The sequence below is a fragment of the Octodon degus genome, unplaced genomic scaffold (genome assembly GCF_000260255.1).
Source record: "Octodon degus isolate 3935 unplaced genomic scaffold, OctDeg1.0 scaffold00047, whole genome shotgun sequence".
NCBI lineage: Eukaryota > Metazoa > Chordata > Mammalia > Rodentia > Octodontidae > Octodon > Octodon degus.
The window spans coordinates 12,971,058-12,982,782 of NW_004524623.1; the positions used below are offsets into that span (position 1 = coordinate 12,971,058).

General features: G+C 39.3%; 1 protein-coding gene across 4 annotated transcripts in view; it reads right to left on the reverse strand.

Annotated features, from left to right (window-relative positions):
• Caprin2 (caprin family member 2) overlaps positions 1-11,725 on the reverse strand; it is a 52,141-nt gene that overhangs the window by 7,610 nt on the left and 32,806 nt on the right. For 2 of the 4 annotated variants that reach the window (XM_012514965.2, XM_012514968.2), the window contains exons 12-17: positions 10,194-10,298; positions 8,492-8,638; positions 5,609-5,777; positions 3,833-4,018; positions 3,035-3,135; positions 568-631 (exon numbers count right to left, since the gene is read on the reverse strand). In XM_012514965.2, coding sequence (XP_012370419.1) covers positions 568-631; positions 3,035-3,135; positions 3,833-4,018; positions 5,609-5,777; positions 8,492-8,638; positions 10,194-10,298 — 772 coding nt within the window. The remainder of the gene's footprint in view (positions 1-567; positions 632-3,034; positions 3,136-3,832; positions 4,019-5,608; positions 5,778-8,491; positions 8,639-10,193; positions 10,299-11,725) is intronic. The other 2 variants (XM_023716321.1, XM_012514969.2) reach the window with 2 other exon arrangements.

Below are 11,725 nucleotides of genomic sequence, written 5' to 3' on the forward strand. Positions count from 1 at the left end.
TTTTTTTTTTTCTTTTTTCTTTTTTGTTGGTACTGAGAATTAAACTCAGGACCTTGTACTTGCTAGGCAGGCGCTTAAAACGCTGAGTTATTTCTGTAGCTTTTTTTTTTTTTTTTCTAAACAAGGTATCACTATGTAGCCCAGGTTGGCCTCAAACTCAAGTGATCCTTCTTCCACAGCCTCCTGAGTGCTAGGATTACAGGTGTGCACCACCACACCCAGCAAGTCATTGTGTCTTGATTATTGCTTATTTGACTGTATCAATATACTGACCCAAAGGTACGCATTAACATATTACTATGAAAACCAAACCATGAAACTATATTAAGTCAGCCTAATTAATATATATCTAAGGTCAAATCATGCTCTGGTGTTTTTCAGAAAACACATACTTTAAATTGACACATGGCTTCCATAGCCTTTCTAGTAGTCTATTATCTCCATTTGTACTACATGTAAACAAACTAAAAGGCCTCAAGATAACGCTGAAGACCCTGTAGGCTGACAGAGTGCAGAATGAACTAGAAGTATGGTTTGGGTAAATAAGCAACACTTAATACTCCTTACCTCTTGAGTTTGCCCGAGGACCACCAGGTGTCCCTCCTCGCTTATAGCACTGCTGGAAATTATCCTGAAATGAACACACGAATATTCACCTTAGCACCAAAAATGCAAAACAATAATTATTACACAGGATTACTGATTGGTAAGTGTATAAAATTAATGTGCCCCAGCAGCAGAAGAGGCTCAGTTGTTCCCAAATACCAGGAGAAACAAATCAAGGGCAACAGTGGCAATACTGCTACGTGTATTCATTAGTCTGACCAATTCAATACACTATTAGCTAACAGTGGAAACTCAGAAGCAACAGCACGGCCCTCTGTATCTTGCTTCAATATAAAAGAACATAATAAAATAATAACAAGAACACAGACTCCTTCATTCTTGTGCAATTTATAAATCAAACTGTGAAGACTAATACAAACTACAATGAGCTGGAGAGGGTCTTTTTTGTGTTTGTGTTTTTGTATAGTGGAATTGAAAAAAATATATTGTGTAAATGTACTTGGTGCCTGAAAATATGATCCAAAATATTAAGAATAAAGGCTTGGGGCAAGACTTCCAACTGATGCCTAGGTAAGGAAGAGATCATTCTCCATGCAATCTATGAAAAAGCAGGGCAGGAAGATACAAATAATAAAATCCACACTCCCAATTCCCATTTTTCTTCTCAGTAACAACTGCTACCATCAATTACCCTTTCCCTTTTTTTTCTGGTAGTGATCAAAGCTACTGCCTTTGCGCTGATCTACATTTACAGATCCTTCCACCTTCTTCCTCATCCTCATCACTATATTTATTTAATTTTGAGACAGGAAGGGCTTGATTTTATGATCCTCTTGTTCAGCCTCCCAAAGTGATGAGAGAACAGGTAGGCACCACCACACCCAGCTATTACCAATTTATTATGTTTCCTCAGAGAAATACAAAGCATAATAAAACATTAAGAACACATAGTTTCACTACTTGTATCTGTATTAATCAATGCCCTCTCCTCAAACACAGCCCCTGAAGGTCATGTACTAACAGCTGTTGTCTACATGCTTGATACAGCCTTGGTACTCAGGTGCTAAGTACTTACAAGTATTAGTTCATTAATCCCTGCAGTACCTCACAGAGAAAGCCTCACAATCTCACAGGTAGACGAGTAGCTAACAGATGAATCAACACCAAACAGATGAGAAAGTAGAGTTAAGCAGATTGAAGTACACACCCAAGGTTACCCAAGGTAAGAGAAGTGGTGAGAACAGGAGTCAAAGTCAAATCACCTAATCTGACACTGTGTCCACCAAAAAGCCTGTCCTGCCTCCTACAGCTGTCAGCACTTCAAGCACAGGTGCTTCAGATTACACCCTGGCCCAGTATGGTGTCACACAGAGATGGCTTCAGCTTAAAATAGGGATGTTCTGAAAGAACCAATAATAAACTGAAACTATCTTAAATCAAAGTAGGTTTAATACAATTAACCTTCCAAACACTGCAGCTGAGCGACATGATACAGTTGAGTATGGAGCTTCACCCTTGTGCCCACTTGGATAACAGGATCACTGCAGAGTATCATATCACATTAAGAGCCCAGAAAACTCAAAATTCAAAGTCTGAAGTAAGGTTTCCAAAGCACTCTCAGGCCACCATACAGTGAAAAGAAATCATTAAGTCAAACTAGGATAGGTTTGGAGTCATCTATATACACTCAAAAGCTTGTAAGGCTCTGAAATTGAGAATACAAGTAATGATAGGAAGTTGCCAAGGTTAAAGTGGAACGTCTATTTGGGAAGTGGGGCGCACGTGCCTGTCATCCCATGTGAGGCAGGTGGGTCACTGTGAGCTCGAGGCCAGTCTGCACTACACAGCAAATGCAAGGCCAGCCTGAACTACACAGCGAGACCCTGTTTCAAAAAATAAAGTATTAAAAATGGTGAAATGTCTAATATCCTGTCAATCTTTTATCATATATAAAATCACCAGCTCATTTAAATCAGAATAAAACCCCTAAAAATATTTTTAAAACTTAGATACACTTAATAGGCACACTATGCTGGCTGAAGGCAATAAAGTTAAGGTCATGAGTTGGAGCTAAGTGACGCATATTGCAACCTTAGTTCTACCATTTACTTGTTGAGTGACCTTAGACAAATTATTTCATCTTTGAACCCGTTTCTTCTGTAAAGTAGAGAAGTTGATATAAACAATATTAATAAAGTCCTTCTGAGTTCAATCCCCAGTTCCGTCAAAAATAAATAAGTAAATAAAGTCCTTAACACCTTTTCAATCCCATATTACCAGCACTTGACATTTATCCTCCTTGGGTGACTGGGCAAGCTTCCAGCTCAACCCTCCCTAGGACTTACTAAGCAGTTCTAAAACTGAGAGTGCACATGTACAAAATAAACAGTCATTCTTTGTAGTTTAAACATCAGCTTAACATCAATAGCTGTACCACTATTCACCTATGAGAACTATGCTTACTCACCCTTTGGGAATAAGGCGTCCCAGGGTATTCTTTAGCTTGGAACTGCAGCTGGCTATAATTTCCATTAGAAATGGGAGGAGGTCCTCTATAAGTATCAAAACCTAGTAAATAAATAACTTACATAAAATGATGGGCAAAAGCATAATAAGTGATACACATTAAAAAGTTAAACTGATTCTGTAATGTCATCATTAGATTTCCACCTTAATAAAAGCATACTGAAACTGTTTCCATGGTGAAATACATCATTTAGGAAATACAGCTGACTTCACAGCAGCCAGGTATAGAGAATTTCTGCTCCTGGCTCAGGGCGGAGGCCTGTGCTCAGCTAGCGTCTCTGCTGCTACCAAGCAGTGACCAGAATACATGTAATCATAACTAAAACATAAAAGATTATCACTATTCTAGTCTCAAATTCTCTGTTCTTTCCTGCATTATAAACTGGTAGCTAAATAATAAGAAAAACAAGTTTGTCTACTATGACATTTTAACAAAGTCAAATAAAAGAAAAATTATTCAAATGTGTAAATCAAAATACACCCCTTGAATTCTGAAACAAGAATCTGTCTTTCTACTTCAGTAAGGCACAGGATTAATATGCTTTTTATAGTTCAAAAGTTCTGTAACAGGTATATCAAAAAACATTCTATGGATCACTAATAAAGAAGTCTCTACTACTGTATAAATATCAATTACAAAAGGAAGGTAAAACATGGTTAGAGTCAGGGACATTTACAGACAAAACAATTCTGTAAAATTAAAAGTCCATTCAGAAAAACAAGTCAATTCAGACCATACCTTTGTACCCACCAGGGGACCGATAGGAATTGGCAAGCAACCTCCCGCCACGCACACAGCCTCGCACAGATCCCCGGCTGGTAACAAATGGCTGAGCGGGTCTAGGAAATACATTCGTCTGTGCTGGGTAAAAGGCAAGGCTACCATTGCTTACTGGAATAGTTCCATCAGGATGGTAATTTGTAGCTTAAGGAAACATTTCAGAGTCCAAAAGTTAAATGGTAATAAAAGTCCAGTACTCTTTATATTCAATACCCAATACATATCAAAACCTTTAATATATTGCTTCCTTTTATATGCTATAACACAAATGAACCTTGAAGACATTATGCTAAGTGAAATAAGGCATTTCTAAAAAGACAAATACACAATGTAACTTATAAGAGGGTAGAGTAGTCAAATTCATAGTCATAAAGTGGAATGGTGGTTGCTAGGGTTAAAGAGAAAAAGAATTAGTGTTCAATAAATTAAAAGTTTTAGCTGGGAAAGATGAGAAAGTTCTGGAGAAGGTTGCAAACACTTCATATGTAGTTAATGTCACAGAACTACATGCTTATAAACAGTTCAAATGGCCTTCTATGTAATGCATATTTTAAAACTTTAATGATAGGCTAAATAATCCAGATCTAGAAGTTAAAGGAAATGAACTCTAACTGAGAAGGCACATGACAATCAGATCCTTCATGTAAATCCCCTGCTTCCAAATTTTAACACTCCAGGTGAAAGCAAAATGCAGTTCTCTGTGGCTAAAGCCAGAAGCTCACATCCACTACCTCATCACTGCCTGATTAAAAGGCACCTAGGATGCTCATCTTACATGCTCAGAACTTAACCTTAAATGAGGCTAAAATATGAAACACTAAAAATCCAAAAATCCTTTTTAAATTAAGACATACGTACAAATCATGATTTATAGCAGCATGAAAGATCAAAAGTCTCTTGTCTCTATATAAAATAAGCATATTACATTACATCTTCAATATTAATGTTTCATATGAGAGAAAGCAAAATTGCCAGATAACCTTCTGCAGAGAAGTAAAAAAATGGCTTTAAAATTTCACGAAATAGCTACACAGGACCCTATCAACCTGAATTACTATCTAGAACAATCACTAGAATTTTTTTTTGATGCCAGAAATCAAACTCAGGACCAGTGCTTGCCAAGCAAGCATTATACCACTGAGCTATATCCCCACCTCTCTAGAACGATCGAAACAAGGAGATTAACAAATAGATGAGAGCCGGAGAGATAGCTCAGTAGAATAAGCACTTGTCTGGCAAGTGCCAGGGCCTGAGTTCAGTCACTGGTTCTGCAAAAAAAATAGAGTAAACAAGGTTAAATCAAGCCATCTAAATTCTACATCTAGGCTGGGGAGATAGTTTGACAGTCTAAGCGCCTGTCTGGCAAGTGCAAGGACCCAAGCTCAACCCCCTGTACTGCATGCTGTGCTGATCCTGGAATTTCAGGCATGCCGTGCCAGCCCTGAAACTGGACATGGTGGCACACACTTGTAAGACCAGCACTGGGGAGGCTGAGACAGGAGGATCATTATAAGTCTGAACTGCATACCCTGTATCAAATAAATTAAGTCTACATCTGCAAAAGTCAAAATTAAATATGGGCAAAGACATTGGGTCCTTCTCAACACTTTTGGAACATATGAAGAAATAATGGTTACTAGTCATAAAAGAACTTGGAAGGTGTCACTACAGACTTGCTTTCCATTATATTAACTGTTATCTAAGTTTTCAAAATATCATATGAAAAGACCTTACCAGTCTCTTGAGATAGGACAGTTTGTTCTACATGTATAGCTGGCAGTTGGCACTGGGGTGGTGTTTGTGTACTTGCTGTAGTAAAACTCTGATTGTAACCAGGCGAATAAGGGGATTCCTTTAATTCCTGCTCTTTCCGTGGAGGCAGCGGTGCATTAACATTAAATACCTTGAAAGAGAAAGGTACACTCAGCCATTTGCCAAGGCTCATAGGAAAGAGCCAGGGGAAACATCCAGAAAAAAATCTACAATATTCTACAACTTTTATTTAATAGGCAAGTTTCAAGAGATATTTCTCCAAATACACATAGGCATAAATATGTGAAAACAGGCTCAGCCTCATTATTCACTCAGAAAAGGCACATCCCAATCTCAGTAAGATAGCACTTCATACCCTTTAAGATGGGTATTCTCAAAAGACAGGAAACAACGTGCTGGGAAAGATGTGAAGAAACTGGACCCCTTGCGCACTGAAATGCACAATGGTACAGCCACTATGGAAAAGAGTCTGGCAGCTCCTCCAAAGATTAAACATAAAATACTATATGATATATAGGTTTCACTTTCTGGTATATGCCCAAAATAACTGAAACCATGGACTTGAATAGTGTACACAGCAACATGATCTATATTAGGTAAAACGTAGAAACAGCCCAAATATTCATCAACAAGGAAATGAACAAAATGAACTATACACACAAAAAGAAATATTATCCACAAGAAATGAAATTGACACATGCTATAATAGAGATTAACCTCAAAAATGTGCTCAGTGAAACAAACCAGATGAAAAGAGCAACTACTGCATAATTTCACTTAAATGAGATACCTAAAGTAGGTAATTCATAGACAGAAAAGGGAGATGGGCTGGGAAGGGGGGATAAACAGATTACTATTATTTAATGAGCACAGTACTTCTAGTTGACACCACGACAAAGTTCTGAAATCATAAACACAATGAATACAGTGGATATATGTAGTGGTTATATGTGGTTATAGTGGTTAAATGGTAAATTTTAAGTTTTGTACACTTTACCCTGGGAAGAAACAATTCCATTCCATTATCTACAGAAATGACACCAAAGAAAAAAGTTATTGGGAAACATAATTCTTTTTCAAGCTTAAAAATAAGGGGGCTGGTGAGATGGCTCAGTGGTCTAAAGCACCTACTTAGAACAAGCTTAGCAAAGCACAGGGACCGCAGTTCAGTCCCCCAGCACTACATGCCAGCCAGCCCCGCCCCCTGGTGGGCTGAGCTGGACACACACACACACACACACATAAATAAATAAAATTTTTTAAAAAAGATTAAAAATAAATGAAATTTACCATTTACTGAATTTTGACCACACGGCAAGAACCCTCACAGACCATGGCCATCGTATATAAAGGACCACTTCTATTATTTTCTAGCTCCCTGCTCCTCCTCCATTCTTCCAAACAGTACATGGAACCTGCTACACTGTGTGTACATGAATATTTTTCTCTCCAGACCACTCTGCTTCATAATGATATGCAAGTTTCTTGAGCATAAAGACTTTCCATTTTTTCATTCCTACAAGGCCAGTGATTAAAAGTGGTGTCTAGGGGCTGGTGAGATGGCTCAGTGGTCTAAGGCACCTACTTGGAACAAGCTTGGCAAAACACAGGGACCGCGGCTCAATCCCCCAGCACCACATGCCAGCCAGCCCCACCCCCTGGTGGGCTGAGCTGGCCACACACACACACACACACACACACACACAAATAAATAAATAAATAAATAAAATTTAAAATAAATAAATAAAAGTGGTGTCTGGCTTCAAAACTACTTCTTTAATGAATGAATGAGAACTAACTTGAACTGGATCGGCTTTGAACAGGTAGAGAAGGCAGGGAGGCAGGAGTGGAAGGTACACACTGTGACAAGATGATATGAGACAAGCCCAGGGGACTTGCATAGCAAGTTACACAGGACTTCAAAAGCTATTCAGTCCGGCACAGGACCAAATGCCACTCTGTAATGAACCGCTGTTTGCTTTTAATGAGCAAAAGAGAAAGCCAGTAAATCCAGTGTGGAATACTGCACAGGATGAACTATCAGTGGGAGAGAGGAAACAAAGAAAGGAAGACATTCAAACTGGCCAAGCGCCACATGAGCCTGTCAGCAACTTCCCTGTTTGAGAACACAGGCCCCTCCCCTGTGCTGCTGCCTGAGCCCTCCACGTGCGGCTGTGGGACATCAGCACTATCAGGAAAGGAAGTTACAGATTCACTAAGCTGTACTGCCACAAAAAGGACTTTTTATGCTACAGAATGTTTTGCAAATAAACACAAATCTAGCTGCAACATTATCTTCTTTTGGAAAGTTTTAAACTACAATTTGCAGAGGAATACATAATTCAAAATACCACACAAAAAATATGAACAAATCTTCAAGAAGCTGCATAAGATCAAGACCCAACCAAACATGTGCCCTGTTTTTCCAGGCATTGCCCCTAGGGAACTTCCTAATGCACTACCAGCAATGACCAGTATTATAAAGCTATTGTTAGAAATCAGGTTTCTCACCCATATATTCCTCCAGGGAGGCGGTGTTGCTGGGAATTAAATCACCCACATATTTCATTTATTTAATATCCTCAGTTCTGAAAATAGTGCAGATGACAAACAATGCTCTGAGAAGAAAGCCTACCCAAAATTCTAAGGGCTCTAGCTTCTTGGTTTCCTACTCCTGTTACCAACAATATTTCCACTGGACAAATGTAAATTCCACCAGTCTTTATACATAAAAGTAATACAAAAGGCAAACTTGTGACAAAGTATCAATAACAGCTGCAAGAGAAACAATGACTCTTAGTGGAATAATGAACCACAATCATCACTCCCACCTTCCATACTCACTGTCTGCATGGCTTGAAAGGGTGCTGTGTTAATGGTCATTGAACTACTGCTTGTAGGAGGCGACTGGAAGCCCTGTTCAGAGCCCTTTGACATGGGCGGATTTGGAGAAGCCAGTGAAGATGGTGGCTTGCTTGGGTGAACTGCTGCCTGAGGAGAAGAAACGCAGGATCAGCAACCACCTGCCATGTAACAGGCAGCTAACTTACACTAAACCCACACTGGCATAAGTCAGCAAGTTCTTTAGGATGACACTGGGCACAGGAATGCAAGAGAATAGCTTTTGCTTACAATTTCCAATCTCAACTGCTGAGGATGCACACTAGTATTTGCTGTGCACAGCTTGCTGACTACATGAAAGAGTTACTAATAATCAGTCTAACAAATGAGGGGCTGAACTTTTTATGTGTGCTGAGATTTTTTTCAAACACTGGAAAATTATTTCCCAGTTAAGAATCCAGTAATATTCCAAATTCACACAGTGGAATTGGGTTAAGAAAAATCTTAGGTTTGTTCTTTGCTGTTAATTTTTCTCCATTTTAAAGAGTATTTTTCCATATTTTAAAGACAGCATATTCCTAAATCAGCTACCTAAGAAAAAACTAACATTTAGCTAATTTAAGTGATCCTTATCTAAGAGAAGGGGCAAATTTTGACGTAACAGATTATAAGGCCAAAGACTTCAAAAGATCTCAAAATCAATCCAAATCAAAATATGAGGCAGACAACTATGGTAACAATCACTTCCTATTTTTGAAAATGAGAAAACAAATTATCTCAACTTAGACCAAGTTTGTGCCATAAAAATGATTTATATTGACAGTTTTCTTATCTCCTATAGTGAAGGATACATCCTCTACTTATAATAGTTAAGCCCAAAATAAAAACTCATAGTCTGGGCATGGTGGTGCGCACCTGTAATCCCAGCATTTGGGAGGCAAAAATCAGGAAGATCGCTACTAATGTGGGCTATGTAGTGAGAACCTGAACCAAAAAAAGCTAATAGTTGCTAAGTTCTAACCCAAAATTCATCCTATTGTATTACATCTATCAAAGATTTGCTCAGTAACACAAATTGTTAACTTAAAACTGAAAGCGGGGCCGGGGAGATGGCTCAGAGGAATAAGCACTTCCCTGGCAAGGGCAAGGGCCTGAGTTCAATCCCCAGTTCCACAAAAAAAAAAAAAAAAAAAACTGAAAGCAAAACCTAAAATGAATGATCATTTTAACTGGGTCAGTGCTAATATCAATCCTATAAAAATTGTCTTTAATTATACAAATACAAGATTTTTCTAAATACTCCTTTCATTGTAAATATGATGAGAAACTTGACCTAACAGTGTGTGAAATTTTTCACTTTTTCTATTAAAAACTGACATTTATTGCAGCAAATAAGGCAGCACACTAGTAAATTACTTATATGGCAAAACTATAATAAAGTTACCTATGTAAGTTCCAGAACAAAATATCAATAGAAAGTAATGCATTAATAAATATAAATGTTGTATCATCCAATTAATCATCCTTCTTATTCATAAGAAAAGCTGGTTCTTTTTTTTTTTTTTTTTTTTGGCAGAACCAGGGATTGAACTCAGGCCCTTCCACTTGCCAGGCAGGCGCTTATTCTACTAAGCTATCACCCTGGCCCCATGGGTCTTCTTTCTTTAAAACAGAAAAGAAATCAAGACAATTGGTCTTTTATTACCTCAGGAGTCTCTGAGGTCATAAACTCTGTTTCAGATTCTAAAGAAGCCTGGTCAGTAAAAACCAAGCAAGTATTTGAGCTGCAAGTAACTGGAGAAGCAGCAGCCTAAGCACAGGAAAATATAAAATATTGTGAAAGACATTTTGTTCACTTTCTATTTCTTGGCCCTAGGCTTCCTAATGTTCTTTGTACTAGCATTCATTAGAGCCGAGCACTTCACAATGAGCCTGTTTGGTACACACAATTATCCCTATATTATTGATAACCACACAAAGAAAGGCCAGTTTGCCCAGGACCACATGAAAACTAAGTGGAAGAGCAAAGTCTCAAACCCAACAGTCTGCCACACCACCACTCCCAACGAGGCCACAAACTGCCCTTCTCCCCACACCTTCATCTATCCAGACTCAAGACTCAGCCAGGGCACTGCAGCACACTGCAAGGGCACCACAACTCCATTTCCACTCCACGAGCCTTGTTGTTCAAAGACTGACCAGAAGGATACACTCTACCAAAAACCAGGCAGCACCAAAATTCAGATGAAACTTAAAAGTTGAGAGAATGTATAAAATAAAAGGCTATGGGGGCCGGGGAGATGGCTCAGTAGAATAAGTGCTTCCCTGGCCAGCACAAGGGCCTGAGTTTAATCCCCGGTTCCGCAAAAAAATAAATAAATAAATAAATAAATAAATAAATAAAAGGCTATGCTGACTGTGCCCAATAAAGCGCCAAGAGCAGCTGGGGAGGAAAGCTATGGCATGACAGACGCTAAAATCGCGTGCATAACTAAAACACAAGCACCAGCAGAGTAAAGTGACTGTGACTCCAACCTTTTCATCTGAGCACTTCTGTGCGGTGTCCAAAAGCTCAAGCAGTGTACCAGGTGAGGGTACACACACTGTCTGCTTAAAATGAAGTTAGAAGCAGACAGCAGAGACGCTATATGCCCACAATCTTTTAAGGGGCCTTCATGACACACTACTGCTTCAAAAGAAGAATGAGGATAGACCCAGAGGGTGAGTGAGTGTGATGACCCAGGGTCGCGGGATCCTGACTAGAGCAGGAGCGCAGGCCCGGCCCGCGGGATACTGAATAGGCCCAGAGCGCAGGCCCAGCGCGGAACCCTTCAGCAGATCTCCCTGCAAAGAGGCTAGAGGCAAGACCCACCCAGCTGTTTCAGGAGCAGAACATCTTGCCAGCGTGACACAAAGGGTTCAACTCTAACGAATGCGGCAGAAAGAAGTGGAGCACAGCAGCCAGATCCAAACAACACCCACCTGGAGGAATCTGAACTTCGTAGATCTGTACCTAGTGCTAAGGTAATACAAAGGTCAGAAGACAGTGATATACAAAATGACTAACAGAAGGAACAAAATGCAGTCTCAGGCCCCAAGTCCACCCAGTACAAATGCACAAGACACTAGCACCGAGGAAACTGAAAATCACACACCAGATATCTCTGAAATAATAGCGTTGACAGTAAAGAATCAACTGCAGAAAGGTATAGAAGAAATCAGATCAGAAATAATTTC